This window comes from Heloderma suspectum, chromosome 2 (assembly GCF_057233095.1).
Source record: "Heloderma suspectum isolate Gila_16-S chromosome 2, 16-S_ref, whole genome shotgun sequence".
NCBI classification, from domain to species: domain Eukaryota; kingdom Metazoa; phylum Chordata; class Lepidosauria; order Squamata; family Helodermatidae; genus Heloderma; species Heloderma suspectum.
The window spans coordinates 1,655,130-1,674,068 of record NC_139459.1 but is presented as its reverse complement, the minus strand read 5'-3'; the positions used below and the strand labels follow the sequence as shown (position 1 = coordinate 1,674,068).

The 18,939-nt window shown below is 48.8% G+C and overlaps 1 protein-coding gene and 1 long non-coding RNA gene across 4 annotated transcripts in view; both read left to right on the top strand.

Annotated features, from left to right (window-relative positions):
- Positions 1-18,939, top strand: part of LOC146351847 (uncharacterized) — a 1,244,848-nt gene that overhangs the window by 1,075,055 nt on the left and 150,854 nt on the right. The gene's annotated exons all lie outside the window — the stretch shown is intronic.
- RUSC2 (RUN and SH3 domain containing 2) overlaps positions 1-18,939 on the top strand; it is a 61,306-nt gene that overhangs the window by 13,202 nt on the left and 29,165 nt on the right. For all 3 annotated transcript variants that reach the window (XM_084832694.1, XM_084832696.1, XM_084832695.1), the window contains exon 2: positions 12,784-14,804. In XM_084832694.1, the coding sequence (XP_084688820.1) occupies positions 12,887-14,804 (1,918 nt within the window). In that variant the 5' untranslated portion in view covers positions 12,784-12,886. The remainder of the gene's footprint in view (positions 1-12,783; positions 14,805-18,939) is intronic.

The following is an 18,939-nucleotide window of genomic DNA, read 5'->3' as shown; positions in this document are numbered from 1 at the left end:
CCAATGTGGCTTCACAAAAAGCTTAGGGATGACCTGAAAACAAAAAAGGACACATATAGGAAGTGGAAAGAAGGCCAAGCAACAAAGGAAGAGTACAGGCAGGTAGCACAGAAGTGCAGGGATGGCGGCAGGAAGGCTAAAGCTGAGAACGAGCTGAGGTTAGCGAGGGATGCTAAAAACCACAAAAGGGCTTTCTTCAGCTACGTGCATAGTAAAAGGCAGAGGAAAGAAATGGTTGTTCAGCTGTTAAATAAGGATGGCAAAACGATAACAGATGACAAAGAAAAGGCAGAGGTGCTCAATTCCTACTTTGGCTCAGTCTTCTCCCAAAAGAGGGTCTATGACCCCCCTGGCAAAGGCGAAGTGCAGGCTGAAGGGGCAGGATTGCAGCTTGAGATCGATAGGCATATGGTCAAGGAACACCTAATTACTTTGAATGAGTTGTTCAGGCAGGCATTTGGGACCGGTTAGGGTATCTCAAATCTCCAGGGCCAGATGAACTGCATTCTAGAGTAATAAAGGAACTGGCAGAAGAACTCTCTTTGAGAAATCATGGAGGACGGGTGAAGTGCCAGATGACTGGAGGAGGGCTCATGTTGTCCCTATCTTCCAAAAGGGCAAAAAGGAGGAACCTGGGAACTACAGACCAGTCAGTCTGACATCAATCCCTGGGAAAATTCTGGAGCACATGATAAAGCAATCCATCTGGAAGCACCTTGGAAACAATGCTGTGATTACTCGAAGTATCATGGATTTGTCAAAAACAAGTCCTGCCAGACGAAACTGATCTCATTTTTTGATCAAGCAACCTCCCTTGTAGACCGTGGGAATGCTGTAGACATCATATACCTCGACTTCAGCAAAGCTTTCGACAAAGTGCCCCATGATATCCTGATGAGCAAACGAGCTCAAAGTGGGCTAGATGAAAGAACGGTCCGGTGGATCCACAGTTGGCTACAGAATCAGACTCAAAAAGTGCTTCTCAATGGGACCTTCTCAAACTGGGGAGAGGTAATGAGTGGGTAGCGCAGGGAGGGCTCAGTCCTGGGCCCAGTGCTCTTCAACATTTTAATTAATGACTTGGAGGAGGAGGTGCAGGGAATGCTGATCACATTTGCAGATGACACAAAATTGGTCGGGATAGCGAATACTTTGGAAGACAGAAACAAAATTCAAAGTGATCTGGATAGACTGGAGCGCTGGGCAGAAAACAACAGAATGACATTGAATAGGGAGAAATGCCAAGTTCTGCACCTAGGAAAAAGAAACCAAATGCACAGTTACAAGATGGGGGATACGTGGCTCAACAACAGTACAAGCGAGAAAGATCTTGGCATTGTGGGTCAATCCCAAGCTGAATATGAGCCAGCAATGTGATGTGGCTGCAAAAAAGGCAACTGCTCTTTCGGGATGCATTCATAGAAGCATAGCTTCCAAATCCCGGGAAGTACTAGTTCCCCTTTACTCAGCACTGGTTAGGCCTCATCTGGAATACTGTGTCCACTTCTGGGCACCACACTTTAAGAAGGATGCAGACAAACTGGAGAGGGTTCAGAAGAGGGCAACAAAGATGATCAGGGGACTGGAAACAAAGCCCTATGAGGAGAGACTGAAAGAACTGGGCATGTTTAGCCTTGAGAAGAGAAGACTGAGGGGAGATATGATAGCGCTCTTCAAGTACTTGAAAGGTTGTCACAGAGAAGAAGGCCAGGATCTCTTCTTGATCATCCCAGAGTGCAGGACACGGAATCATGGGCTCAAGTTACAGGAAGCCAGATTCCGGCTGAACGTCAGGAAAAACTTCCTGACTGTTACAGCAGTACAACAACAGGACCAATTCCCTAGGGAGGTGGTGGGCTCTCCCACACTGGAGGCGTTCAAGACCAGGCTGGACAGCCATCCGTCAGGGATGCTCTGACTTGGATTCCTGCATTGAGCAGGGGATTGGACTCGATGGCCTTGTAGGCCCCTTCCAACCCTACTATTCTATGATTCTATGATTCTATCATTAATAAGATAATAGTACATTGCCTCAATAGTTACATTAATGGAATGTGGTAACGTATGCAAAGGCAGACGACATAAACAAAAATTTGAACCAGTTTGGATTCCATTTATTTCATATGTGAAACAATATAATTTGAACATTAATATACAGCTTTTGCATTATTAGTGTACATTTTTATGTGGATATAGAATTCTTATGTATCTATTACAAAAGTTAGGAAAAGGAAGAATGCTTGGAATACTTGGTGACTGACAGTTGTTAAGAATTACTCACCGGTATGCTTTAATTTGCATTTGTGATTTTTTGGGTGATGTGTGTGATGTTTTATATCTTTATGTCTGTATAATTTTAAAAGTGTTAAAAAATGAAGAGAGGCCAGGAGTTAGGAGGTTAACGGGAACTTTGGACAGGGGGCCTTGGTGGTGGGTTTCTCAAAGAAAATGCCACATAATTTGTTTTTCTAGGGAACTTCGGGGTTAGGGAGGGAGCCTGTCTTTGTCCAAGAGAAACAGGCCCACAGTGCAGGCCATGGATGTTTGGAGCAGATACGGGACAAAAGCTCCTCTGCTGACTAATGGTGGGTTGTGTCTACAGGCAAGGTGGTGCAGGCACACACAACTGCTGTCACCATTAGATGCTCTCGTGCCCCAGCAGGGTAGGGAGTCTGAAGGCTTTGAGACGGCATCCGTGGTGACAAGGGGACTGGAGGATGATTCCGTATCACGGGGAGGCAGCATGGATGGGAGGGAGTGCTGAGAGGGGAACCACAGGAGGAGAGGGCGAGAGTGTGGATGAGACTGCGGTCTCAAGGGAGGGAAAGCCTGTCATTTAGGCAGAGCTAGACGGAAGCTGCTGGGGCCTCCAGGCTGAGCTACGTTCTGGGCAGCCCTGTCCTGGACTCCAAAAGTCAGGTGTGCTCAGCTTATTCTTCTCCCTCAACGCCAGTCAGGCTTCTTTGGGCCTGGTTTTGGGACGAGGCCACTCTGGTGAACAACTTGTGTGTACCCAGCCTGGTGGGGCTCTGGACCTTTCAGTGCGTTTTTAGACTATCGGGTATTGGACTGAATTGTTGGACGGATGATGTGCTTTGGTAGGGTCCATGGGACAGCCCGCCTGTCTGCCTTGTGGTGGTGTTGCCCCAAGATCCCTGCCTAGTATGGGTTCGGCTAGAACAGCTGTGAAGCTGGAGGGGAAGTCCGTGTGGCAGTTTGGGGAGTGGGAACGTCCGTGTGCTGACAGCACCCAGTACTAATTTACATTCTCATCAGATCCAAGGTTTGGACCCCAGGTGTTGGGCTGGGTCTGTGCCTGGTTGGGAGCTGTTGTGTACGCTATAGTATGAGGGCAAACAGTCTGCAACGGAATCTAGGCAGGGGAGCAGTGTTGACGGTGGGGGGGGTGACTCGTGCTGTTTAGGAGAAGCAGTGTTATTGCCTGTTCTGGATGAGATTTCACATCTTGGAGGGGTGGCTCTGTTCTCTGGGAACGCCCCTAGATACACCCAGATGGGGACCATGGTTCATTGTACTTTTTGTTAGTTGCACCAGATATACACCTATATATACAGATATACACAAGACTATACACCTTTTGCCAGTGCTGGAGCCCAGCACCCTGGGCCCCCCACTACAGAGGCCTGCCTGCGGAAAAGGAGGTCCAGGTGGGGGAAAGGGGAATATGCAGAAGCTATTCTGCCTCTTCTCTCCTTAGCAAATTTTTTCAGGGAGGGGGGAAGATAGAAGAAGTGGTGGGAAAACGTGGGAGGGCTACAAGTGGAAGATGATGGGGGCTTCCAGACAAGACTTGTAATGTGCCATTGCACTTTCTCATTCACAGAATTGTACGTGGGTCCAGACATGGTTGTTGTCATCCACTTGTAACTTTCCCATGTTTTTCCTACTGCTTCTTCCATCTGTTTCTCTCAGTGGAAAATTCATTAAATAAGGAAATATGGAATAGCTGTACAAGGTCTTCTGATTGGCAGTGCCCGGGTGCCTCTCCCTAGAAGCACCACATCACCTGGATCACCACCACCCCTTGTAAAATTCCATGAATGAGGGAGGGCCATTGCAAGATAAAAACCTCATAAGAACACAAGAAGAGTCCTGATGCTGCCGCAGACCCAGGGTCCATCTAGTCCAGCATTCTGTTCACACGGTGTCCAACTGGCTGCCCACGGGAAACCCACAAGCAGGATGTGAGCACAACAGCACCCTCCCACCCATGTTCCTCAGCAACTGGTGTACATAGGTATCCTGGAGGTAGCATATAGCCATTGACAGCCTCCTCCTCCATGAATTTGTCTAACCCCTTTTAAAGCTATCCAGATTGGTGGCCTTCACTACATGCTGTGGAAGTGAATTCCGTAACTGAGCTCTGTGCTGTATGAAGAAGTCCTTCCTTGTCTCTGTCCTGAATCTCCCACCAATCAGCTTCATGAGAGAGGGAGGAAATCCTATCCACATTCTCATCAGCATAATTTTGTAGACCTCTGTCCTGTCTCCCCGACTCACCGTTTTTCCAAGCCAAACAATCCTGGATGTTGTACCTTTGCCTCATAGGGGCGTTGCTCCAGCCCATTGATCATTTAAGTTGCCCTCATCTGGAAGCACCCTGGGTTACCAATGTCGGAAGAGGTGTTTGGTAACAACTAAAGGCCAGCTTGCCAGGAGTGGCCCTAGCGGAGCGCTTTCTCGCTTGACAGGCCTGCTGCACCTCCGCTGCGCGGTCCCCCTCTGCCGCCCCCCGTCACTCCCCTTTCTCTGCTGTGCTGAGTTGCTCCTGTCTGCTCCCCTCCTTCCCCCTGTGTCACCTGAGACATTCCTCTGCCTGCTTTGCTAAGCTTCTTACTTAGTTCCACCTACATGGCTGTAAGGCCCAGCCTGATTGGATCTCATATGAATTTGGGCTCTGTAGAGAGATGGGGCACACCGACTGCTATCTGAGGCTTTTGGCCTCACTTTTTAAATCCCCATCCTCATGCAAATAAAACTGCCTACTTCGGAGAACATTTCATGCACCCAGTGAAGCATGCTCTGACTCACAGCAGCTTCTGCCACAATAGCAGTCGTTAAATAGACAACAAGGCGCTTGGTTGTGACTCACCCCCCATAGCCCATTCAGATCTATGGAAGGGGTCCCGCTCTAGGTTTTGTCCCCCTTGGAAGTGGCAGCTATGAGGACCTGGTGCAGAGCCTTCTGAGCTGTGGCACCAAACAGGCTGTTTTGTGGAACTGTGAGAGACCTTTGGAGGAGGGAGTTAGAGCAAATGCAGGGGTTTTGAAGGAAGTGGTACAAAAGAGCAACAGAGAGCTCCAAAACCAAGGAGTTTTGGAGCCTGGAATGGGGTGGAATATTAATAAAAAGTGATGAAAAGAGAATAATTGGAGTATGGACTATTTAGAAGGAAAATAAAAGATTATGCAAAGATTTACCTCTATATCTGCTGACTTGTGAAGTGATGGGAAGCTCTATTGAGTTCCTTCTCTAGAAAAGCAGGGGTGATGGAGAGGAGGAAAGGGGGAGGGGGTTGCTCTTCCAAGTAGAAAGTGTTTGGGGCTCCTTCCTCCTGGTTAGAAGGGATCCTTTTCCCTCTCTCCCTTTCTGTGTAATCCATGGGTTTAGGTTCCTGTTTTTATCCCTCTTCTCAGGATTTAATAATAAAAAACAAAACCAACAAAAAAGGCAAATGCTATTTTGGGCTGCATTCATAGAAGCATAGCTTCCAAATCCTGGGAAGTACTAGTTCCCTTCTACTCAGCACTGGTTAGGCCTCATCTGGAGTACTGCGTGCAGTTTCGGGCACCACACTTTAAGAAGGGTGCAGACAAACTGGAGAGGGTTCAGAGGAGGGCAACAAAGATGATCAGGGGACTGGAAACAAAGCCCTATGAGGAGAGACCGAAAGAACTGGGCATGTTTAGCCTTGAGAAGAGAAGACTGAGGGGGGATAGGACAGTGCTCTTCAAGTCCTTGAAAGGTTGTCCCAGAGAGGAAGGCCAGGATCTCTTCTCAATCATCCCAGAGTGCAGGACACGGAATAATGGGCTCAAGTTACAGGAAGCCAGATTCCGGCTGAACATCAGGAAAAACTTCCTGACTGTTAGAGCAATGCGACAATGGAACCAGTTCCCTAGGGAGGTGGTGGGCTTTCCCACCCTGGAGGCGTTCAAGACGAGGCTGGACAGCCATCTGTCAGGGATGCTCTGACTTGGATTCCTGCATTGAGCAGGGGGTTGGACTCGATGGCCTTGTAGGCCCCTTCCAACCCTACTATGATTCTATGATTCTATAAGTTCTTCCCCCAAGGTTTCTCATGTTGTTATTTGTTGTTTGTTTGGTCAGTCGCTTCCAACTCTTCGTGACTTCATGGACCAGCCCATGCCGGAGCTTCCTGTCGGCCGTCGCCACCCCCAGCTCCCCCAAGGTCGAGTCCGTCACCTCCAGAATATCATCCGTCCATCTTGCCCTTGGTCAGCCCCTCTTCCTTTTGCCTTCCACTTTCCCTAGCATCAGCATCTTCTCCAGGGTATCCTGTCTTCTCATGATGTGGCCAAAGTACTTCAATTTTGCCTTTAATATCATTCCCTCAAGTGAGCAGTCTGGCTTGATTTCCTGGAGGATGGACTGGTTTGATCTCCTTGCAGTCCAAGGCACTCTCAGAATTTTCCTCCAGCACCACAGTTCAAAAGTATCTATCTTCCTTCGCTCAGCCTTCCTTATGGTCCAGCTCTCGCAGCCATAGGTGACTACGGGGAATACCATGGCTTTAACTATGCGGACCTTTGTTGTCAGTGTGATGTCTCTGATCTTCACTATTTTATCAAGATTTGTCATTGCTGTCCTCCCAAGAAGTAAACGTCTTCTGATTTCCTGGCTGCAGTCAGCATCTGCAGTAATCTTTGCGCCTAGAAATACAAAGTCTGTCACTGCGTCCACATTTTCTCCCTCTATTTGCCAATTATCAATCAAGCTGGTTGCCATAATCTTGGTTTTTTTGAGGTTTAACTGCAACCCAGCTTTTGCACTTTCTTTCACCCTCGTCATGAGGTTCCTCAGCTCCTCCTTGCTTTCAGCCATCAAAGTGGCATCATCTGCATATCGGAGATTGTTAATGTTCCTTCCAGCGATTTTAACTCCAGCCTTGGCTTCATCAAGCCCAGCACGTTGCATGATGTGTTCTGCGTGCAGGTTGAATATGTAGGGTGAGAGTGTACAACCCTGCCGTACTCCTTTCCCAATCTTAAACCGGCCCGTTGTTCCGTGGTCTGTTCTTACCGTTGCTACTTGGTCGTTATACGGATTCCTCAGGAGGCAGACAAGATGACTTGGTATCACCATACTACCAAGAACTTGCCACCATTTGTGATGATCCACACAGTCAAAGGCTTTAGAATAGTCAATAAAACAGAAATGGATGTTTTTCTGAAACTCCCTGGCTTTCTGCATTATCCAGCGGATATTGGCAATTTGGTCTCTAGTTCCTCTGCCTTTTCTAAACCCAGCTTGTACATCTGGCAATTCTCGTTCCATGAATTGCTGGAGTCTCCCTTGCAAGATCTTGAGCATGACCTTACTGGCATGTGAAATAAGTGCCACTGTTTGATAGTTGGAACATTCTTTGGTGCTTCCCTTTTTTGGTATGGGGATATAAGTTGATTTTCCCCAATCTGGTGGCCATTCTTTTGTTTTCCAAATTTGCTGGTATATGGCCTGCATCACCTTGACAGCATCATCTTGCAAGATTTTAAACAGTTCAGCTGGGATACCGTCGTCTCCTGCTGCCTTGTTGTTAGCAATGCTTCTTCACTCTTCAGGATGTCTGGCTCTAGCTCACTGACCACACCGTCAAATCTATCCCCAATATTATTATCCTTCCTATACAGATCTTCTGTATATTCTTGCTACCTTTTCTTGATCTCTTCTGCTTCTGTCAGGTCCTTGCCATCTTTGTTTTTGATCATACCCATTTTTGCCTAGATGCTACTTCCAGCGTCTCAGCAGACAGCCATCTTGCCTTCTTGGTTTTCTTTTTCTTTGGGACTTTTTTGTTGCCGCCTCCTGAACAATGTTGCGAACTTCTGTCCATAGTTCTTCCAGGACCCTATCTACTAAATCTAGTCCCTTAAATCTATTCTTCACCTCCACTGCATATTCATGAGGAATATTCGTGAGCTCATATCTAACTGATCTGTGGGTCTTCCCTATTCCCTTTAGTCCGATTCTAAATTGTGCAATAAGAAGCTTGTGATCTGAACTACAATCAGCTCCAGGTCATTTTTACCGACAGCATAGATGTCCGCCACCTTTGGCTACAAAGGATGTAGTCAATCTGATTTTGGTGTCGACTGTCTGGTGAAGTCCATGTATAAAGTTGTCTCTTAGGTTGTTGGAAGAGAGTGTTTGTTATGCACAGTGAGTTGTCTTGGCAAAATTCTATCAGCCTATGCCCCGCTTCATTTTGTTCTCCCATTCCATGCTTGCCTGTAATTCCAGGTATCGTTTGACTATGCACCTTAGCATTCCAGTCTCCTGTAATGAAAATAACATTTCTTTTTGGCGTTATTATCCAGTAGGTGCTGCAGATCCTCATAGAACTGATCTACTTCTGCTTCTTCAGCATCTGTGGTTGGGGCGTATATTTGGATCACTGTGATGTTAAATGGCTTACCCTGAATTTGAATTGAGATCATTCTATCGTTTTTTGGATTGTATCCAAGCACTGCTTTAGCCACTTTATTATTAATTATGAAGGCTACTCCATTTCTTCTGTGGTCCTCTTGTCCACAGTAGTAGATCTGGTGGTCATCTGATGTGAAGTGACCCATTCCAGTCCATTTCAGTTCACTGACACCCAAAATGTCTATATTTAATCTTGACATCTCCCCAATAACCACATCCAATTTGCTCTGGCTCATAGATCTTACATTCCAGGTTGCTATGGTGTGTTGATCTTTAGAACATTGGATTCGTCGTTCACCACCAGCACCATCGGCCGCTAGCCATCTTTTTGCCTTTGAGCTAGCTGCGTCATCACATCTGGGGCTAGTTGAACTTATCCTCTGTTCCTCCCCAGTAGTGTTTTGACCATCTTCCGACCTGGGAGTCCCACCTTCCGATAGTATACCGACAGATCTCTGGTTGTACTGATCCATTTAGTTTTCATGGCAAGAATACTGGGGTGGGTTGCCGTTTCCTTCCCCAGGGATCGTATTTAGTCTGACCTCTCTGCCATGACCTTCCCGTCTTGGGTGTCCCTTCACGGTTTAGCTCATGGCATCATTGAGGTGCTCAAGCTCCAGCACCACGACAAGGTAACAATCTCCTTTGCTGGAAAAGGCTGCTCATAGATGTTGGAAAATGGATGTTTAGGTGTCAGACATTAAGGGAAGAAAGAAGACAATAGGCTCTTCTTTCCTTCCTGATGTAAGAAAGGTGGTGGTGAGGGAGTTGACGCATAGTATTTTTGCACATCTCTAGCTATCATAGGTCTAGGTGAGCAAGATAGCCTAGCGGGGATTTTGGTAATTGTCTTAATCAAAGGTGACAAAAGAGTCATGGAGGTGTGCCTGTTTACACAGTATTGCGTTTTCAGGGTCTCAGCAGCTATAAAAGGTGTTGTATTCTTAATTTTTCCTTTTATTTGGCTTAAACAAGAAGGTTAGAAATCAACATAAAATATTTCATGGTAGGGGCTTCTGTGGTTGTCATCCTGAGGCAAGAACTGATATTTGCAAGTGTTAACACTGAGGAATTAAGGCAAACAAGCACTGTTTGGCCAGAAAGTTGTATGCAAGAAGTCTACAGTGCCATTTGGGACAAGCAAGGCCTCAAGTACTTCTTCACATAGTGTATAGTTAAATTATGGAATTCACTTCCACAAGATATAGTGAAGGCCACCCATTTGGATGGTTTTAAAAGGGGATTGGACAGATTTCTGGAGCAGAAGCTTACCAGTGGCTACTAGTTCTGATGGACTAGTACTACCTGATGGACTAGTACATACTACCTCCAGTATGCCTAAGTACATCAGCTGCTGGGGAACTGTGGTGGCAGGGCACTGTTGCACTCATGTCCTGCTTGTGGGCTTCCCATGGGCAGCTGGTCGGCCACTGTGTGAGCAGAATGCTGAACTAGATGCACCCTTGTTCTGATCCAGCATGGCTCTTCTTATGTTCTTAACATTCTCAATATCCTATGGAACCTGCTTTTCTGCTCTTCTCCAAGACCAAAAACCCTAGTGCCTTTTCAGATACAGGCCCCTTCTTCCCCAAACAGCAGAATTTGGGGGTGCTTTGTAAAAAGGCCTTCTCCTAGGAATGCAAAGGCTCCTGAATTCTAGCAAAGAAGGTGGAGGATCTCTACTGGCAAATTGCAATACAAAATACAGCCCCTTTGCAAATGGTTTCAGCCTCCTGCTTTGAGTAATGTGGATGCAACCTCACGGCAGGGCAGGGGTGGGCAATCTACTACCCCAGGCTGTGTGCAGCTCTCAGCCAAACTCCATGCTGATGCGCAGAGCCCAGAGGAAGTGAAGGAGGGCAGCAGGGGAACAGTGGGGGTGGGGAGCTGAAATGGGTGAAGCGATAGGAGGAGGGGGCGGGGAGTCCTCTCTGGACGTAGACCTATAGAATTATAGAATCGTAGAATTGGAAGGGGCCAATAGGACCGTTGAGTCCAACCCCCTGCTCAATGCAGGAATCCAAATCAAAGCATCTGTAACAAATGGCTGTCCAGCTTCATCTTGAATGCCTCCAGTGTGGGAGAGCCCACCAACTCCCTAGGTAATTGGTTCCATTGTCATATAGAGCCCATTTTTCCATGTCCTGCACTCTGGGATGATCGAGAAGAGATCTTGGCCTTCCTCTCTGTGACAGCCTTTCAAGTACTTGAACAGTGCTATCCTTTCTCTTCTCAGGCTTCTCAAGGCTAAACATTCCCAGTTCTTTCAGTCTCTCTTCATACAGCTTGGTTTTCTGTCCCCTGATCATCTTTGTTGCCCTCCTCTGAACCCTCTCCAGTTTGTCTGCATCCTTCTTCAAGTGTGGTGCCCAGAACTGGACACAGTACTCCAGATGAGGCCTAACCAGTGCTGAGTAGAGGGGAACTAGTACTTCCCGGGATTTGGAAGCTATGCTTCTATGAATGCAGCCCAAAATAGCATTTTCCTTTTTTGCAACCACATCACATTGTTGGCTTTCCTCACTATCCCTCTTCTAAGTACTGGAAGGATGGATGAGAAAACTATCAGGGCCCCAAAGTTCTTGAGTTTCCTTCCCAAAGCTTCAAAGTCTGACGTGATCTCTTCGTAGCTCCGCTTGGCAGTATCATTTGTTCCCACATGGATGAGAAGAAAGGGATACCTGTCAGTGGGCTTTATGAGTGCAGGCAACCTTTCAGTCACGTCTCTAATCCGTCCCCCTGGGAGACAGCATACCTGGCGAGTCCACGGGTCTTTGCGACATACTTGGGTCTCGATCCCATGCAGCAAGGAGTCTCCCACTACTACCACTCTTCTTGTTGTAGGCTTTGGTTTCATCGTCTCTGCTTGACTGATCTTCAGCCTCTTGCTCGCTGTCATGCGGGTTCCCCTGTAATTCTTCCTCTGCAGGCTGTCCCCCAGTCTCATCCTAAGTACCTGGAAACGGTTCCATAGTTCCACTGTTTCTACTGGTGCAGAGCGGCTTCTAGTTCTTCTGCTCCTAACTGTCACCCTTTTCCAAGGAGTATCCTCTACTGCATTTTTCCACTTCAGCATTTTCCTCTTCTGCCTCAGCTTGCTGTTGCTCTTCCAGCTTCTGTACTTCGCTTTACTGCTGTAGTTCTGCAGTCCTGTCTAAGAACTCTTCATCTTCTTGGCTTCCTGCATTGAGCAGGGGGTTGGACTCGATGGTCTTGTAGCCCCTTCCACCCTTACTATTCTAGGATTCTATGATTCTCTTATTTCCTGGAGGGTTGACACTCGCCGCTTCAGTCCTCTTACTTTTTCTTCCAACGATGCAATCAACTTGCACTTGTTGCATGTGTAGGCCATGTTGATCTCAGGCAAGAAAACAAACATTGCACACACCCTGCAGGTCACCACCACAGGAGAGTCTTTTCCTTCTATAGTCTCTTTTCCCTTTTTGTTTCTAGCTTTCTGTTGGTACTGGGATAGCCTGTGCTTTGTCCTCTATTCACTGGAGGTTACAACGGAGTCCCATTGATATGGAAGTGTGTGTTACAAGAAAAAGAAATTAAAAAAAAAAATTTAGGGGCCTCCCCCTTGACCTCCCCTGTCAAATTCCCCTGCTGAACTCTTGCTTGCTCTCCCTGTCCGCTCGCTCGCTGGGAGCTTACTTGCTTGTGTAGCCCCTAGACCAGCTGGAGCAGCTTGCTCTGCTCTGCTCAGCTAGGAGACAGGAATCGTATACAGAAACCTCACCATGACTTGAGAAATCCTTGCAATCCTTCTTGGGTCGTTTTCTCTTGCAAGTGTGGTGAAACTGCAATACAACAGAGCAAAATGATTGTTTCTCAGTTCAGGAATACCTGTGGTGAGTTATAAGTGGTTTGTGAGCACATCTCTAAGAACAAGTCACTACTTAGGAATTGCATGAATTTCTCACCTTGTGGTGAGATTTCCCTGTCAAAAGCCAAATGTATAGAATTGCCAGGAGTTCTGGGCGTGGCTGCGGAAGTCTCCCCAAGAGTCTGCAGTACTGGCACAAGATCTTTTTGCCTCTGGTACGTTTCCAGGCTGGTGACTCCTTGTTTTGTTTCGTGTCTCTGTGCAGGTCTCTGAATGCCTTGAGGAGATGCACTCTTGTGGGCTCTGCTGCTGACCAAGGACTTCCATGGGTGGCTTCCACTCAGCAGGGGGCCTGGAGACCACTGCTGATGATGGCTAGCCCCCCAAAGCTGGCTGGAGAAACGCTGATTGTCCATCACATTCCCCTGGTGCACTGCCAGGTCCCAGACAGACAGTGCTGCAGCACCAGCCAAAGGACCAACCCCTTCTGCCAGTCGGGCGTGGGGCTTGCTCGGACCAGCTCCCTTCCTGAGCGGGACCTCTTGCAGACGGACTCCTTGGTCTATGGCAGTTTGCTTCAGGCTTCAAACGTGGGCCTGGCCCCAGTGGAGACACCAGAACATAAGGAGGGCAAGCCCAGAGCTCTGGCTGCCCCTGGAGCCAACAAGCGGCAGAATCCATTCCTGCAGAGCGACCGTGAGGCCCAGGACCTCAGTGTAGAGGACCTGGTGCAGAAGTCATTCCACCTGCACAATGGCAGGCCGGCTTTCCACCTGCATGAGCTGGCCCTGCCACCCTTCCGTCTGCACGACGCCACCCCTGTGGTGAAGCCGTGGGGTGCCGCCAGCCGCTTGGACGTGGTGGAGGGCCAAGAAGACAAGCTGGTCGATGAGGACATGTGGAAGAGGAGCCGCCTGGCCCCGGAGCGCATGGAGCTGGATGAGTACAGCTGCCATCGTGAGGACCTGCCCAGCTTCTCCTTCGAGCAGGAGTGGGCCAGCGATTCCGATGAACTCCTGCGTCCCCCGGAGGCCCCGCGCAGCCGGACGTGCAGCTGCTCCAGCTCCGAGCTGCAGCGCTGCCGGTGCTGCAGCTTCTCGAGCCAGTCGGAGCCCCTGGAGCAGCAGATGGGCTACGTCAGCGACTCCTCCTGCAACAGCTCCGACGGGGTCCTGGTGAACTTCAGTGCCCTCTACAGCAAGCTGAGCGGCCACGCCCACCCCAACCTGAACGCGGGCCACCTGTCCTGTGACTCCTCTTCCGGCAGCCACTCAGACCCAGGGGCCTTTTACCTCGACTTGCGCACGTCGCCGCGAGAGCCCACCATGTCTTGCGCGCCACGCCCCCTGGAGGGCTCCAGGAAGGCCTGTGGCTGCCTCCACCCGCCATCTCCTGTCCTGGACGCCAACTGCAACTCCTACCCGCCGCTCTGTGAGCCGTGCACCTCTGAGGGCTCCGACCTCACCGCCTGCTTCCAAAGCCAAGCACGGCTAGTGGTGGCCACCCAGAACTACTACAAACTGGTCACGTGTGACTTGTCTTCCCAGTCTTCTCCCAGCCCTGCTGGCTCCTCCATCACCAGCTGCTCTGAGGAGCACGGCAAAGGCAGCCCCGCCCAGCCCACCGAATACTACCTGTTCCAGAGGCCGGAGCCGCAGCAGGGGGAGAGCGACACGGACTGTTCCAGGGAGGAGTCGCAGGGGGAGGCGGAGAAGAATGCCATCGAAGGGCAGGTCCATGTCAACATCTCCCCTCCCACCCTTGCTGGGGGGAGGCCACGGTCTCGGAGCTACGACCGCAGCCTGGACCGCAGCCCCACCAGCCGGCTGGGCTCTCTGGAGCGCATGATGAGCTGCCCGGTCAAGCTGAGTCACCCAGGGCTCGCCCAGAGCTCTCTGCCCAAACGGGTCACTTCCTTTGCAGAGCTGGCCAAAGGCCGGAAGAAGAATGGCTCCTCACCGCCCCTTCGGACCAGCAGGGACTCGTCCCTGGAGTTCTCCCCTATCCCAGAGTACCAGAAGGACAGTTCTGTCTTCCCGGAAGACCGGGCGCAATACAGCCAGAGCCTCCCGCCCATGCCCTGGGTTCATTCCCTCAACCGCAGCTGTGAGAGCGACCATCACGCTGAGCAGGGACTTAGCGCCGGCCAAAAGGACGTGGGCTCCAGGGAGACGCCTTCTGGTGGACAAGGGATGGCCGAGCAGCCGTTTTTCTCAGCTTTGGTGGACGGAGGGGCCACTTCTGCCAGCAGCCGTGGCCAGGAAGACGTTCGAGCCCATGCTGATGGTAAGCCTTCCCCAAGTCAGAGATTGTGCTGCAAATTGGCGTCTCCCTCATAGCTGGGCGAGAGGCGCAGCAGAGATGCCTCAAAAGAGGGGAGGTGATCTGGATTGTGTATCTGTCCAAGACATGGGATGCTGGAGTGGAGCTTGCTAAGCACCTCTTCCCCACTAAAGCAGCGATTCCCAAGTGGATGTGCTGGGTGGGGCAAGGAGACCTTTGAAGTAGGTTCCTAGGCCAACTGCTGTGGCTACAGGGAACCAGGGCAGCCCAGGCTCTGGCAGCCAGGTTTTGCTCTCTTTCTAAATGGAGACTGGAAGGTCAGGGCCAAAGCTCTTTCCAAAGCCGCTCCCAGGCAGGTTGGATTTTAAGAAGTTGCTAATGGTGGATGTTTCCTGCCAGAGAGTGCTGAAGGTTAAACTGAAGGCCCTCTTAGGGATCCTTTCTGTGTGAGGCAGGCAGTGTGGTTGCTGCTGAAAAGCCCTTCTGGGTCAGGCTCAGCAGGGAGTCAGCAAGGTTTGTCAATTCTTTTCCCCAGGTGAAGCGCTGGCATCCCTCGGGAGGGTGCTGCGCTCGCCAGGCGACTTTGCACAAAGCAGGACTGCTCCATGTGAAAAGCTCCTCGTTGGGTCTGTGTAGAGCCATCGTTCGGTAGAGATGGTTGGGGGCAGCAACTGTGATGATGCCTGGAAGTGGAGCCAGCAGAGTGTGTGTGTGTGTGTGTGTGTATGTGTGTGACTTACTGCAGACTGATGAATTCAGAGTAAAAGGGTCTCATCTTTTTCTATGTGGGTCCAAATAGAGGAGGGCTCTCCGTGGAGGCATCTGGCCAACCTCTGCGCCAGGGGCATTGCTAGGTTCTTAGAAGATCCGGGGCACAGGCCAATAACACAAATTTGCGTGTGTATATATATCTGAGTCCAAGTGCACCTCTGATATATATGGTGTGTGGTGTGCTTGTGTGTTTGTATAGATTACGTACATAAGAATTGTGCACTGACCCCCACCCCCACCCCACTTCAACTCAGACCCTGATTCAGCATTTTGGAAAACATCCCACTTCTGCTCAGGCTAATTTGTAGGTGGACCATTTCAGCTCAGCACCAAACCAAGTCAAGGTTTGGAAAAATGAGTCTTTATGTTTCTTGTTGACTGGGAAATTAGAAAAAAAAAATGTAACTTTTTCTCTTCGTCGGAACTGGATGATCATTTCAGGCATAGTAGCCCCCTAGAAAGGGATTACACCTGCCCAATGTCAGAAAAAGAGGTGCAGAGTTTATATTTTGATTTTCTTTTAAAGGGAACTACCAATAACATTTTAATTCATTGGAAGAATTGGATAAACATTTCAGGATTCATTGCCCCCTCAGAGGAGATCGTGTCTCCAAATTTCAGAAATGATAGCCACAAGGGTTTTTCTGCAAGGGTGGCCTTGACATTTTGAGGTCTCCAAAAGAGGACATACTTACTCTCTATGTTCTCTGTGGAGCATTGTTCTGAAAATTACAGACAGCCTAGAGTTGTCCCTAGGTAAGAAACCAGCAAAGTTTCAGAAGGATAGGTGCAGCGGTTCATGTGGAAGGGGAGTTCTCCAATTTGGGGGAGGGAGTGATTTTCTTCCCCTTCCCTTCATCCCCACCCCAATAGTTTTTGGGTAAATTTGCATGAAAATGCACAGGTCATTAGAGGTGTCATTTCTTTCACCACTGAGCACTTACATCCTCCCCCTACCAATTCTGTTCTCCTCCATGCAACCATCCCTCCTCATCCTACCATCCTCCAGCAACTCTTCACAAAAACAGATGACTTGTTTTGTGCTATTCTCCTCTACCTCCTTGTTATGCACAAACTCTCATTGTATCTTCCTCCCCATAATTTCATTTGTACCAAGACTACACCAGGTTTCAGCCAATGAGGCTGTTTTCAAAACTAGGGCTCATTTATGTAGAAACTCTGAGCATGTACTAGGTGCCTTTCCCTCACCACTGAAGCCAGAGTTCATGCAAAATGAAAAACAAAAACAAAAAAGGGGCCTACAAGGCCATCTAGTCCAACCCCCTGCTCAATACAGGAATCCAAGTCAGAGCATCCCTGACAAATGGCTGTCCAGCCTCGTCTTGAAGGCCTCCAGTGTGGGAGAGCCCACCACCTCCCCAGGTAATAGTTTCCATTGTCGTATTGCTCTTACAGTCAGGACGTTTTTCCTGATGTTCAGCTGGAATCTGGCTTCCTGTAACTTGAGCCCATGATTCCGTGTCCTGCACTCTGGAATGATCAAGAAGTGATGCTGGCCTTCTTCTCTGTGACAACCTTTCAAGTAGTTGAAGAGCGCTATCCTATCTCCCCTCAGTCTTCTCTTCTCAAGGCTAAACATGCCCAGTTCCTTCAGTCTCTCTTCATAGGGCTTTGTTTCCAGTCCCCTGATCATCTTTGTTGCCCTCCTCTGAACCCTCTCCAGTTTGTCCGCATCCTTCTTAAAGTGTGGTGCCCAGAACTGGACACAGTACTCCAGATGAGGCCTAACCAGTGCTGAGTAGAGGGGAACTAGTACTTCCTGGGATTTGGAAGCTATGCTTCTATGAATGCATTCCAAAAGAGTATTTGCCTTTTTTGCAGCCACATCACATTGTTGGCTCATATTCAGCTTGTGATCGACAACAATTCCAAGATCCTTCTCGCTTGTAGTGTGGTTGAGCCATGTATCGCCCATCTTGTAACTGTGCATTTGTTTTCTTTTTCCGAGGTGCAGAACTTGGCATTTCTCCCTATTAAATGTCATTCTGTTGTTTTCTGCCCAGCGCTCCAGTCTATCCAGATCACTTTGAATTTTGTGTCTGTCTTCCAAAGTATTCGCTATCCCGACCAATTTTGTGTCATCTGCAAATTTGATCAGCATTCCCTGCACCTCCTCCTCCAAGTCATTCATACAAATGTTGAAGAGCACTGGGCCCAGGACTGAGCCCTGCGGTACCCCACTCGTTATCTCTCCCCAGTTTGAGAAGGTCCCATTGAGAAGCACTCTTTGAGTCCGATTCTGTAGTCAACTGTGGACCCACCGGATCGTTGTTTCATCTAGCCCACTTTGAGCTCGTTTGCTCATCAGGATATCATGGGGCACTTTGTCGAAAGCTTTGCTGAAGTCGAGGTATATGATGTCTACAGCATTCCCACGGTCTCCAAGGGAGGTTACTTGATCAAAAAATGAGATCAGATTTGTCTGGCAGGACTGGTTTTTGACAAATCCATGTTGGCTTCGAGTAATCACTGCATTGTTGTCAAGGTGCTTCCAGATGGATTCCTTTATCATCTCCTCCAGAATTTTCCCAGGGATTGATGTCAGACTGACTGGTCTGTAGTTCCCAGGTTCCTTCCTTTGACCCTTTTTGAAGATAGGGACAACGTTAGCCCTCCTCCAGTCATCTGGCACTTCCCCCGTCCTCCATGATTTCTCAAAGAGAATAGACAGCGGTTCTGAGAGTTCTTCTGCCAGTTCCTTTATTACTCTCGGATGCAGTTCATCTGGCCCTGGAGATTTGAACTCATTCCAAGTAATTAGGTGTTCCTTGACCATATGCCTATTGATCTCAAGCTGCAATCCTGCCCCTTCAGCCTGTACTTCGCCTTTGCCAGCGGGGTCATAGACCCTCTTTTGGGAGAAGACTGAGCCAAAGTAGGAATTGAGCACTTCTGCCTTTTCTTTGTCATCTGTTATCATTTTGCCATCCTTATTTAATAGCTGAACAACCATTTCTTTCCTCTGCCTTTTACTATGCACATAGCTGAAGAAAGCCTTTTTGTTGTTTTTAGCATCCCTTGCTAACCTCAGCTCATTCTCCGCTTTAGCCTTCCTGACGCCATCCCTGCAATTCTGTGCTACCTGCCTGTACTCTTCCTTGGTTGCTTGGCCTTCTTTCCACTTCCTATATGTGTCCTTTTTTGTTTTCAGGTCATCCCTAAGCTTTTTGTGAAGCCACATTGGCTTCTTCTGTTGTCTTCCACCTTTTCTTCTTGTTGGAATTGTTTGTGATTGTGCCTTGAGAATTTCCTTTTTTAAAAGCTCCCACCCATCTTGGACTCCTTTTCTCGTTAGCGTCACTTGCCATGGGAGCTTACTGATCATTGTTCTGAGTTTATTAAAATC